Below are 13,124 nucleotides of genomic sequence, written 5' to 3'. Positions count from 1 at the left end.
GGAAAAAAAATGCGTTTCTGGCAACACGAGTCATAAAACAAACTGAAGAGTGTGACGTCACCAGCTTTTCTTACTCGGCTGAAATGCACGATTGCATGTGCGAGTTAGACCGAAACATTTACTTTTGCGCCGCCTGTCGTAAGGAGTGTAGACTTAATTTTGTATCTATTTTGTATATTGATAGTGACATATATTAGTTTTTCAGACAGCAAATACAATAATTATTTTTAAATAACAATGCATTGTTATTAACCTTCTACTGGTCTGTTAGTTGAATATTCAAACAACCCATTATCTAAAGATTTCATTGGTTGATGTGTGTTGGTCCGTTGCTAAGAGACGGCTGCGGTAGGCGAAACTAAAGATGTCGTCGAGTTTCTCCGCAAACCAGGTAGCTAAAATTAATTAACAAAAAATATTTATAATCAGTATCCATTTGGTATTTTTGTGTACGTTCTTTACTTGCTATATATATATATAGTAACGTCCACCGTTATTTGCAGTACGACAGCGCTTTCAAGTCGAATAAACTCCAGAACTGGACCGTACCAAAACAATACAAAGAGGTAAGTTCGCTTAGCCGGTTAAGTTAAATAACTACAACAAGCAAAAATGTAAATACTTGTTTTATATTTGACGATATCCCAATATATTATTTCATTATGTCCTCCTGTATAAGAAATATGTTCTGGCTGTATTTCAGAAACCGTCGCCAGCAGAGGGCCACACTATATTTATAGCCACAGACAGAGGACACCTGCTTCCTGGTGTGAAGGTTTGAAATAAAACCGAATGTAAAAGACACACTTTAAATCAACTAAACACATTTACGTAGACCAGGGGACATCACTTCCAGTCTTGGAAGACAATTTTGTGATCTGCTTAAATACACGTGATTTAACTCACTGGTTAATTACCAGGAAATCATCAAACTGTGCCGAAATCTGGGCTTTCAGGACTAGAACTGATGATCACTGAACTACACGAACACACACAATATTCTGTATGACAGTATTAACACACTGGCAGCTTGGTGGAACAGCAGATAGTGTTGCTGCCTGATAGCTTCAGGGTTCAATGATGAACTCAGGTTACTGTCTGTGAGGTGTTTTTTCCCCCCTCTAGGTTCTCCCATTTCCTCCCCCCTTGCAAAAGCATGCTTGTAGGTGGACTGGCTACTCCAAATTGCCCCTAGGTTTGAAGAGTGCGCATGTGTGTGCATTGTTCAGTGAGATGGATTAGCATCCCATCCAGGGTGTATTTTCTTTCTCATGTCAAGTATTCCTGGAGTAGGCTCTGGATCTCGTATGATCCTGACCACGATAAAGCAGTTACTGAAGATGAATGAATGAATATTATCACATTTTGCGTATTTGTTGTTTTTCCAACGCCTTGCGTCAACACTTTCAGCTTTAACACAGTCTCCTTTCTATTTAATATATTTTTGTCAGCGTGGATATCCTTGGACCTCATTCCAGGGGACGTGGGACTTACCAAGTCATATCCCTCCAGTTCATATTAATCCTACAGCACGCTCACAGGAGGGCCAGCAGCGCCTCAGGGGATGGGGGCAGGTGCAGCACCTGGTTCCATCAGCCTCGGGTAAACTAAATGAAACCAATGAAAACAGCAGGACACCACAGTGTGAGGTGAATATGTGTCCATTTATACTCCTGTTGCCACTGCGAATTTGAGCATTAATTTGAATAATCAGTCTATACTGTTTCAGGGTACTAGTGGTAATGGTCAGCACAAGGGATTTTCTGTGAACATTCCTGCTCCAGATGGACCCGGACTGGAAAGGACCGTATCACAAGCCAGTCAAGTTCAGTCTAGACCAGCAACTCAGCAAAGTCAAGTTCAATCTAGACCAGCAACTCAGCAAAGTCAAGTTCAGTCTATACCAGCAACTCGGCAAAGCCAAGTTCAGTCTAGACCAGCAACTCAGCAAAGCCATGCTGAGCCACAACCAGCCTCTACACAAAGCCAGGCCAAGTCCAGACCACTAACGCAGGCCAGCAAGACCAGCAATCAAGATTAGTAGAGCAGCTAATGTATAAAACAAATAGCTACGAAGCAGTGTAATGGTAGTATGAGGACTTAGAAGAAAATTCAGATCTCCACTTGAAAGAACAAGAATATATATTGAGCCTGTGTTAGAGGTTGTCTTTTGATTTATCACTAAGGTTAAAAATGTTGAATTTACTGGTTCAAATCTGATTTTGTATTTTGACAGTCACAATCTACATACAGTCACAAAACATACTATGTTCTTTAATATAAGCTTAATGATGTTCTCATGCAGTTGAATGACAATGTTTTCATCCTGCTTGTTTTCTGGGTGGAAAAAAGTGAGCAGTTGAGTTAGGAGTCAATAGGATCAGATAAACAATGACTAGACCTACAACAAAAATGGTGTGATATCAAAATGTTTAGGAATAGTTACCATAAATCATGAATGGAAGAAACAAAAAAAGACACTAAAGTGGAAAGGTGTGAAAATAACTTCCTCAGACACATAAATAACCAAAATAAATTAGATGTTCAAGGTGCACATGCACAAACCTTCGTAGTCACCTGTATAAATTTCAAATGTGTAATACATAAAGACTAGTTCAAAATAACTCAACATTGTCATAAATATAGCCAGAGTCTGTCATTTCAACATAATTTATTTATCTAGATAATTTATATGCTGAATGGAAATGTATTACATAAAGCACTAGCACACCTGTAGTCCCTCAGGAACAGAGCATTAACTAATTTCACTAGTCATCGGTAAATCATTTTAATGCCCAGAAGCAAATGATGTAATGCTACCAGCAGCTATAACAACCCATGGGAACATGGACATGTGCTGAGAGTTCTTGTAAGTCACCAGTAGCAGTACTCAAGGATCCTTGTCAAAGCTTCATTCCAGCGGTCTGCTGATTAGAGTATAATCAAGCTGTTACTTTACACTATTACAGTGTGCTCTGTGGATAAAGTAAATGGTAATTGATTTATGATTATTTCAATTCAATTCAATTTTATTTGTATAGCACTTTTTACAATAGACATTGTCTCAAAGCAGCTTTACAGAAATATCAACACGGTATATAGATATTAAAGGTGCAAATTTATCCCAACTGAGCAAGCCACTGAGTAGCGATGGTGGCAAGGAAAAACTCCCTAAGATGTTAAGAGGAAGAAAGCTTGAGAGGAACCAGACTTGGAAGGGAACCCATCCTCATCTGGGTAACAACAGATAGTGTGAAAAAGTTCATTATGGATTTATATGAAGTCTGTTTGGCCTGAGAAGCAGCCGTAGTCCTAGCAATCTGGAATTGGAGTAGATGAGAGCTCCATCCAGAGGTAGGACATCCGAAACGGATCAGGCAGGTCCGGAGAGCAGAGAGGATCAGGATCTCTAGTATTTCCATAAAATCGTGTGTGGCTCGACAGAAGGAGAGGGGATAGAAAAGATTATTAGGATTGTGCTTAGCGTAACAGAAAGTCTAGTCAGGGTAGGCTTGAGTAAACAAATACGTTTTAAGCCTAGACTTAAACACTGACTGTGTCTGAGTATGATTAACTGTATTCTACTCTAGAGCAGCAGTGCATTTGAGAAAGCTCTAGGAGCTATGACAAGTGAAATGCTTCTGGACATTTGATACTCTATTATTAAGGATCCTTTTGGGAAGTTGCCTATAGATTATAACAGATTGCTCCAGATGATACAGACTCGTACAGATATGTTTATATTTAAAAAAAAATAAAATTCTTAAATCACAAAGATCATTACTTTAATTTTAAGCAACTGGGAAATTAGTTGTCAGACTATGATACTCTTATATATTCCAGTGTATTATAACTATTGCTAAACATCTCATACGAAACTACTGTATTAAATAAATATATTAGTGTCTTGCACACATGGTATAAAGAAATAGGTTTTTGGGACACATGCTAATAAGCCAAGATATGTGTACCTATTTATACACACAGATAAAGATAATATAGGTAATTCTGTTTAAACTCTAATTAAATCAGTTGTGGTGATGAATAAATAAATATTAGGTTTATCACAGGTATATCTAATTACCTATACTATAAAGTTCCTAATTACCTGTACTCTAATAAAGGCATAATAAAAAAGAGGTTTATTAACTCATAATTTAAGGTCTACATGTAGGTCTTGTTACATTACTTTATACTTAAGTCCTGCCAAAAAAATTAAAATAAAATAACAACTGGCTGCTTCAAATGGGAGAGAGAGAGAAACAGAAGTACATTCAAATGACCACTTTCTGATATTGCTGGATACAAGAAAAAATGGGGGGGAAAATGCTGTATACCCTCTGTGCGGAGATTACACATTTAAAACACCAACCATTTTACAGCAGTGTTAGGGTTCAGAAATAGATTAGATAGACTAATATTTGAAAATCAGTCCTCATCAGTGTGTACAGATAGTTGGTTGATTTTTTAAAAATTAGAAATACGTCATATTTTTGCATATGGCAAATTTCTGCTTTGGCATTTTTATAGAATAAATATAGCTTAAGTACAAAGATTATAGCAATAATTATATCAATTATATGCAGCAACACTTTCCATGAGACCTGCAATAAAATAATTCACCAAACTTTAACAAATCTACTATAAAATATCTTACTATAAAATAAATCCAACTCACTATTATATGTTATGATGATTAAAAAAAAGAACTTTTAAAGACAGAAATTTGTTAATGGATTGATTTGTCAGCTATTTAGCTTATGCTTATGATTGTCTAACCAAAAGAGCCATCTGGATTTAATGGATATTCCCTATTGTACTTTATAAGAAAAGTACTTTTAGATTAGCCATTTCTAAAATAAAAACCACAAACCTGTGCGAACATGATGAGCTGCACATTTCCATAGCAAGACCAAAAATAGTACACAGTGATAACAGTTTCACGACATCTTTCTGACCAATGTCTGAACTTGTATTGGTTACTTTTAAGTGACCCTCGTCTAATTTGGTAACTTGAGTGGACTGCCATCCTAGTGTTCCTTTGTCTTTTTCTCTGTCTTTGGGTCTTGCTGCTGGATAAGAAGCATTTTTAGGGAGTGCAGACTTTTTGGAAGGAGGGTGAGGGTCTTCCCCAATGTTGACACTCAGGTTGGTGTACAGCGGCTCTAACTCTTTGGAAAGGAACTCATAAGTGAGCGAGTTGAGTCCATCTGACCTCCAATTTAACCTGGTGTGCTTCAACAAGTCAAACCTGTAAGTAAGTCAGAGAAGAGGGATGAGCACATGACGGAGCAGACTTGTAAAACAGAGGCACAAAGAGCTAATATTTGAATCTACAGTGCTGTGAAAAACTATTTGCCCCATCCTGATTTCTTCAGTTTTTGTGTATATCTCATACTAAACAGTTTTAGATCTTCAAATGAAATGCAACTTAAAACAAAGGCAACCTGAGTAAACACACAAAGTTTTTGACTGAAGCAAAAAAAGTTATCCAACACTTATCACCAATGTGAAAAACTAACTGGCCCCTTAAACTTAAAATCAGGTTGGGCCAACTTTAGCAGCAATAACTGCAAGCAAACGCTTCCGATAACTGGAGATCAGTCTTTCACTTACTTCTAGGACAAGGACTTACACCTACGCTTTGGATCATTGTCTTACTGCATAATCCAGTTGCGCTTGAGTTTCAACTTACGGACATAAGACCAGACATTCTCCTTTAGGATTTTCTGGTAGAGAACAGAATTCATGTTTCCCTCAATTATTGCAAGTTGTCCAAGCCCTGAAGCAGCAAAGCATCCCCACGCAATCATACTGCTACCACCATGCTTGACCATAGGTATGATGTTCTTTTTTGTGGAATTCTGGGTTTGGTTTACACCAGATGTAACAGAATCGGTCTTCCAAACAGTTCCACTTTCGACTCATCAGTGAACAGAACATTCTCCCAAAAGGTTTGAGGATCATCAAGGTGTGTTTTGGCAAAATTCAGACAAGCCTTAATGTTCTTCTAGGTTAGCAGTGGTTTTTCCACTGTTCCATAGATGTCATTTTTGCCCAGTGTCTTTCTGATAGTGGAGTCATGAACAGTGACATTTATTGATGCAAGAGAGGCCTATAGGTCCTTTGATGTTGTCCTTGGCTCTTTTTTGACTTCCCAGATGAGTAGTTGCTGTGCTCTTGGAAGAATTTGGAAGGTCGGCCACTTCTGGGAAGGTTCATTACTGTGCTGAGTCATAAAACGTACCTGAAGAGTGTGACGTCACCAGCTTTTCTTACTCGGCTGAAATGAACGATTGCACGTGCGAGTGGGTTAGACCAAACCATTTACTATAGCCCCGCCTGCCGTAAGGAGTGTAGACTTAATTTTGTATCTATTTTGTATATTGATAGTGACATATATTAGTTTTTCAGACAGCAAATACAATAATTATTTTTTTTTAAATAACAATGCATTGTTATTAACCTTCTACTGGTCCGTTAGTTGAATATTCAAACAACCCATTATCTAAAGATTTCATTGGTTGATGTGTGTTGTTCCGTTGCTAAGAGACGGCTGCAGTAGGCGAAACTAAAGATGTCGTCGAGTTTCTCCGCAAACCAGGTAGCTAAAATTAATTAACAAAAAATATTTATAATCGGTATCCATTTGGTATTTTTGTGAACGTTCTTTACTTGCGCTCTATCTATCTATCTATCTATCTATCTATATATATAGTAACGTCCACCGTTATTTGCAGTACGACAGCGCTTTCAAGTCGAATAAACTCCAGAACTGGACCGTACCAAAACAATACAAAGAGGTAAGTTCGCTTAGCCGGTTAAGTTAAATAACTACAACAAGCAAAAATGTAAATACTTGTTTTATATTTGACGATATCCCAATATATTATTTCATTATGTCCTCCTGTATAAGAAATATGTTCTGGCTGTATTTCAGAAACCGTCGCCAGCAGAGGGCCACACTATATTTATAGCCACAGACAGAGGACACCTGCTTCCTGGTGTGAAGGTTTGAAATAAAACCGAATGTAAAAGACACACTTTAAATCAACTAAACACATTTACGTAGACCAGGGGACATCACTTCCAGTCTTGGAAGACAATTTTGTGATCTGCTTAAATACACGTGATTTAACTCACTGGTTAATTACCAGGAAATCATCAAACTGTGCCGAAATCTGGGCTTTCAGGACTAGAACTGATGATCACTGAACTACACGAACACACACAATATTCTGTATGACAGTATTAACACACTGGCAGCTTGGTGGAACAGCAGATAGTGTTGCTGCCTGATAGCTTCAGGGTTCAATGATGAACTCAGGTTACTGTCTGTGAGGTGTTTTTTCCCCCCTCTAGGTTCTCCCATTTCCTCCCCCCTTGCAAAAGCATGCTTGTAGGTGGACTGGCTACTCCAAATTGCCCCTAGGTTTGAAGAGTGCGCATGTGTGTGCATTGTTCAGTGAGATGGATTAGCATCCCATCCAGGGTGTATTTTCTTTCTCATGTCAAGTATTCCTGGAGTAGGCTCTGGATCTCGTATGATCCTGACCACGATAAAGCAGTTACTGAAGATGAATGAATGAATATTATCACATTTTGCGTATTTGTTTTCCAACGCCTTGCGTCAACACTTTCAGCTTTAACACAGTCTCCATTCTATTTAATATATTTTTGTCAGCGTGGATATCCTTGGACCTCATTCCAGGGGACGTGGGACTTACCAAGTCATATCCCTCCAGTTCACATTAATCCTACAGCACGCTCACAGGAGGGCCAGCAGCGCCTCAGGGGATGGGGGCAGGTGCAACACCTGGTTCCATCAGCCTCGGGTAAACTAAATGAAACCAATGAAAACAGCAGGACACCACAGTGTGAGGTAAATGTGTCCATTTATACTCCTGTTGCCACTGGGAATTTGAACATTAATTTGAATAATCAGTCTATACTGTTTCAGGGTACTAGTGGTAATGGTCAGCACAAGGGATTTTCTGTGAACATTCCTGCTCCAGATGGACCCGGACTGGAAAGGACCGTATCACAAGCCAGTCAAGTTCAGTCTAGACCAGCAACTCAGCAAAGCCAAGTTCAGTCTAGACCAGCAACTCAGCAAAGCCAAGTTCAGTCTATACCAGCAACTCAGCAAAGTCAAGTTCAGTCTATACCAGCAACTCAGCAAAGCCAAGTTCAGTCTAGACCAGCAACTCAGCAAAGCCAAGTTCAGTCTAGACCAGCAACTCAGCAAAGCCAAGTTCAGTCTAGACCAGCAACTCAGCAAAGCCAAGTTCAGTCTATACCAGCAACTCAGCAAAGTCAAGTTCAGTCTAGACCAGCAACTCAGCAAAGTCAAGTTCAGTCTATACCAGCAACTCAGCAAAGCCAAGTTCAGTCTAGACCAGCAACTCAGCAAAGCCATGCTGAGCCACAACCAGCCTCTACACAAAGCCAGGCCAAGTCCAGACCACTAACGCAGGCCAGCCAGACCAGCAATCAAGATTAGTAGAGCAGCTAACGTATAAAACAAATAGCTACAAAGCAGTGTAATGGTAGTATGAGGACTTAGAAGAAAAATTCAGATCTCCACTTGAAAGAACAAGAATATATATTGAGCCTGTGTTAGAGGTTGTCTTTTGATTTATCACTAAGGTTAAAAATGTTGAATTTACTGGTTCAAATCTGATTTTGTATATTGACAGTCACAATCTGCATATAGTCACAAACATACTATGTTCTTTAATATAAGCTTAATGATGTTCTCATGCAGTTGAATGACAATGTTTTCATCCTGCTTGTTTTCTGGTTGGAAAAAAGTGAGCAGTTGAGTTAGGAGTCAATAGGATCAGATAAACAATGACTAGACCTGCAACAAAAATGGTGTGATATCAAAATGTTTAGGAATAGTTACCATAAATCATGAATGGAAGAAACAAAAAAAACACTAAAGTGGAAAGGTGTGAAAATAACTCCCTCAGACACATAAATAACCAAAATAAATTAGATGTTCAAGGTGCACATGCGCAAACCTTCGTAGTCACCTGTATAAATTTCAAATGTGTAATACATAAAGACTAGTTCAAAATAACTCAACATTGTCATAAATATAGCCAGAGTCTGTCATTTCAACATAATTTATTTATCTAGATAATTTATATGCTGAATGGAAATGTATTACACAAAGCACTAGCACACCTGTAGTCCCTCAGGAACAGAGCATCAACTAATTTCACTAGTTATCGGTAAATCATTTTAATGCCCAGAAGCAAATGATGTAATGCTACCAGCAGTTATAATAACCCATGGGAACATGGAGATGTGCTGAGACTTCTTGTAAGTCACCAGTAGCAGTACTCAAGGATCCTTGTCAAAGCTTCATTCCAGCGGTCTGCTGATTACAGTATAATCAACCTGTTACTTTACACTATTACAATGCACTCTGTGGTGTAATAAAGTAAATGGTAATTGATGTATGATTAGCTGTATTCTACCCTAGAGCAGCAGTGCATTTGAGAAATCTCTAGGAGCTGTGACAAGTGAAATGCTTCTGGACATTTGATACTCAATTATTAAGAATCCTTTTGTGAAGTTCCCTATAGATTATAACAGATTGCTCCAGATGATACAGACTCATACAGATATGTTTATATTTAATTTAATTAAAAAAAAAAAAAAAAAAACTCTTTAAATCACAAAGATCATTACTTTAATTTTAAGCAACTGGGAAATTAGTTGTCAGACTATGATACTCTTATATATTCCAGTGTATTATAACTATTGCTAAACATCTCATACAAAACTACTGTATTAAATAAATATATTAGTGTCTTGCACACATGGTATAAAGAAATAGGTTTTTGGGACACATGCTAATAAGCCAAGATATGTGTACCTACTTATACACACAGATAAAGATAATATAGGTAATTCTGTTTAAACTCTAATTAAATCAGTTGTGGTGATGAATAAATAAATATTAGGTTTATCACAGGTATATCTAATTACCTATACAATAAAGTTCCTAATTACCTGTACTCTAATAAAGGCATAATAAAAAAGAGGTTTATTAACTCATAGTTTAAGGTCTACATGTAGGTCTTGTTACATTACTTTATACTTAAGTCCTGCCAAAAAAATTAAAATAAAATAACAACTGGCTGCTTCAAATGGGAGAGAGAGAGAGAGAGAAACAGAAGTACATCCAATTGATCACTTTCTGATATTGCCGGATACAAGAAAAAATAGAAGAAGAAAAAATGCTGTATACCCTCTGTGTGGAGATTACACATTTAAAACACCAACCATTTTACAGCAGTGTTAGGGTTCAGAAATAGATAGATTAATATTTGAAAATCAGTCCTCATCAGTGTGTACAGATAGTTGGTTGATTTTTTAAAAATTAGAAATACGTCATATTTTTGCATATGGCAAATTTCTGCTTGGGCATTTTTATAGAATAAATATAGCTTATGTACAAAGATTATAGCAATAATTATATCAATTATATGCAGTAACACTTTCCATGAGACCTGCAATAAAATAATTCACCAAACTTTAACAAATCTACTATAAAATATCTTACTATAAAATAAATCCAACTCACTATTATATGTTATGATGATAAAAAAAAAAGAACTTTTAAAGACAGAAATTTGTTAATGGATTGATTTGTCAGCTATTTAGCTTATGCTTATGATTGTCTAACCAAAAGAGCCATCTGGATTTAATGGATATTCCCTATTGTACTTTATAAGAAAAGTACTTTTAGATTAGCCATTTCTAAAATAAAAACCACAAACCTGTGCGAACATGATGAGCTGCACATTTCCATAGCAAGACCAAAAATAGTACACAGTGATAACAGTCTGCTCAAGCACAAGATCACAAAGCTGCATGGTGATGAGAAATAAGAGCAGCATCAATTTAGAGCATTTAGTAGCCTATTACTCCGATACACAGGTGTGCGCTAATATGCTTGTCTGAGATTAAGAACATATGTAATAAGATGCTGACAGAAACTGGTTCTAGAGTGAGAAAAGGCACAAAGAGACAGAACCCACACGTTGGTGTGAAGATTAGCAGTTAACCGCAGGCTGGCTGAATAAGCACACAGGACTAGCACTGGTGCAAGTGTCTCTACAGCACAATTACACATGAGCACATAATTTTCATTAATGCTTATCTCAGTTCACACTCAGATGAGTTCCGTGGCAAGGAGATCGTCAGGAAATGGTACAGCAGAGGTCTGTGCAAATGACACCATGCCACTGTAGACAATCAGTGCAATGATTCAACTTACCCGCAAGCTCACCTCAGTGCAAAACTCAATGATATTAAAGAGAAAACTAAGCAAACGGGCACAGTACAAATCCACTTGTAGTGCCAACGCTTTATGGACTACGTCTATGACATCAAACAATTTCCTGTTTCACGACATCTTTCTGACCAACATCTGAACTCGTATTGGTTACTTTTAAGTGACCCTCGTCTAATTTGGTAACTTGAGTGGACTGCCATCCTAGTGTTCCTTTGTCTTTTTCTCTGTCTTTGGGTCTTGCCGCTGGATAAGAAGCATTTTTAGGGAGTGCAAACTTTTTGGGAGGAGGGTGAGGGTCTTCCCCAATGTTGACACTCAGGTTGGTGTACAGCGGCTCTAACTCTTTGGAAAGGAGCTCATAAGTGAGCGAGTTGAGTCCATCTGACCTCCAATTTAACCTGGTGTGCTTCAACAAGTCAAACCTGTGAGTAAGTCAGAGAAGAGGGATGAGCATATGACGGAGCAGACTTGTAAAACAGAGGCACAGAGAGCTAATATTTGAATCTACAGTGCTGTGAAAAACTATTTGCCCCATCCTGATTTCTTCAGTTTTTCTGTACATCTCATACTAAATAGTTTTAGATCTTCAAATGAAATGCAACTTAAAACAAAGGCAACCTGAGTACACACACAAAGTTTTTTACTGAAGCAAAAACAGTTATCCAATACTTATCACCAATGTGAAAAACTAATTGGCCCCATAAACTTAAAATCAGGTTGTGCCACCTTTAGCAGCAATAACTGCAACCAAACGCTTCTGATAACTGGAGATCAGTCTTTCACTTACTTCTAGGACAAGGACTTACACCTACGCTTTGGATCATTGTCTTGCTGCATAATCCAGTTGCACTTGAGTTTCAACTTACAGACTGAAGACCCGGCATTCTCCTTTAGGATTTTCTGGTAGAGAACAGAATTCATGTTTCCCTCAATTATTGCAAGTTGTCCAAGCCCTGAAGCAGCAAAGCATCCCCACGCCATCACACTCCACCACCATGCTTGACCATAGGTATGATGTTCTACTGGGTTTGGTTTATGCCAGATTTAACAGAATCGGTCTTCCAAACAGTTCCATATTCGACTTACCAATCCACAGAACATTCTCCCAAAAGTTTTAAGGATCATCAAGGTGTGTTTTGGCAAAATTCAGACAAGCCTTAATGTTCTTCTAGGTTAGCAGTGGTTTTTCCACTGTTCCATGGATGCCATTTTTGTCCAGTGTCTTTCTGATAGTGGAGTCATGAACAGTGACATTTATTGATGCAAGAGAGGCCTGTAGGTCCTTTGATGTTGTCCTTGACTCTTTTGTGACTTCCTGGATGAGTAGTTGCTGTGTTCTTGGAAGAATTTGGAAGGTCGGCCACTTCTGGGAAGGTTCACTATTGTGCTGAGTTTTTCCATTTGGAGACAATGACTCTCACAGGTTTTTTGGAGTCCCAGAGCTTTTGAAATAGCTTTGTAACCCTTCCCAGACTGATGCATTTCAATCACCTTCTTCCACCTCATTTGTGGAACTTCTTTCCACTTTTGAATAGTGTGTTACTGGGCAAGACCTTTTAACCAACTTCATGCTGTTAAAAAAGTTCTATTTAAGTGTTGATTTGATTGAGCAGGGTTTGCAGTAATCAGGTCTGGTTGTGTCTAGTCCATCTGAACCCCATTATGAATGCAGTTTCATAGATTTGGGGAATATGTAACTATGGAGCAAATACATTTTCACACCAGCCCAATTAATATTAGATATTTGTTTTGCTTCAGTAAATAACATTATACACAAAAACAGGAGAAATCAGGATGGGGCAAATACGTT

General features: G+C 37.9%; 3 protein-coding genes across 8 annotated transcripts in view; 2 read left to right on the top strand and 1 right to left on the bottom strand.

Moving 5' to 3' along the window:
* Positions 1-74: 74 nt before the first annotated feature.
* Positions 75-2,304, top strand: LOC128619258 (protein Flattop-like). Of its 3 annotated transcripts, XM_053643306.1 has the most exons (6): positions 124-138; positions 272-391; positions 504-566; positions 704-775; positions 1,452-1,649; positions 1,730-2,304. In XM_053643306.1, exons 2-6 carry the CDS (start codon positions 365-367, stop codon positions 2,039-2,041), a joined length of 672 nt encoding a protein of 223 aa, XP_053499281.1. In that variant the 5' UTR covers positions 124-138; positions 272-364; the 3' UTR covers positions 2,042-2,304. The 3 variants fall into 3 exon arrangements, with proteins under 3 accessions (XP_053499282.1, XP_053499280.1, XP_053499281.1); XM_053643307.1 differs by having other exon boundaries at positions 75-391; positions 1,479-1,649; XM_053643305.1 differs by having other exon boundaries at positions 78-391.
* A 4,246-nt stretch (positions 2,305-6,550) lies between these two features.
* LOC128619256 (protein Flattop-like) lies at positions 6,551-8,778 on the top strand. Of its 3 annotated transcripts, none has more exons than XM_053643298.1 (5): positions 6,551-6,604; positions 6,741-6,803; positions 6,941-7,012; positions 7,712-7,882; positions 7,961-8,778. In XM_053643298.1, exons 1-5 carry the CDS (start codon positions 6,578-6,580, stop codon positions 8,501-8,503), a joined length of 876 nt encoding a protein of 291 aa, XP_053499273.1. In that variant the 5' UTR covers positions 6,551-6,577; the 3' UTR covers positions 8,504-8,778. The 3 variants fall into 3 exon arrangements, with proteins under 3 accessions (XP_053499273.1, XP_053499272.1, XP_053499274.1); XM_053643297.1 differs by having other exon boundaries at positions 7,685-7,882; XM_053643299.1 differs by lacking the exons at positions 6,551-6,604; positions 6,741-6,803; positions 6,941-7,012 and adding an exon at positions 7,019-7,492.
* A 33-nt stretch (positions 8,779-8,811) lies between these two features.
* b4galt3 (UDP-Gal:betaGlcNAc beta 1,4- galactosyltransferase, polypeptide 3) overlaps positions 8,812-13,124 on the bottom strand; it is a 10,221-nt gene continuing 5,908 nt past the window's right edge. For both annotated transcript variants that reach the window (XM_053643295.1, XM_053643296.1), the window contains exon 8: positions 8,812-11,736. In XM_053643295.1, the coding sequence (XP_053499270.1) occupies positions 11,409-11,736 (328 nt within the window). In that variant the 3' untranslated portion in view covers positions 8,812-11,408. The remainder of the gene's footprint in view (positions 11,737-13,124) is intronic.

The sequence above is a fragment of the Ictalurus furcatus genome, chromosome 15 (assembly GCF_023375685.1).
Source record: "Ictalurus furcatus strain D&B chromosome 15, Billie_1.0, whole genome shotgun sequence".
NCBI lineage: Eukaryota > Metazoa > Chordata > Actinopteri > Siluriformes > Ictaluridae > Ictalurus > Ictalurus furcatus.
This window is presented reverse-complemented; position numbering and strand designations above follow the sequence as displayed.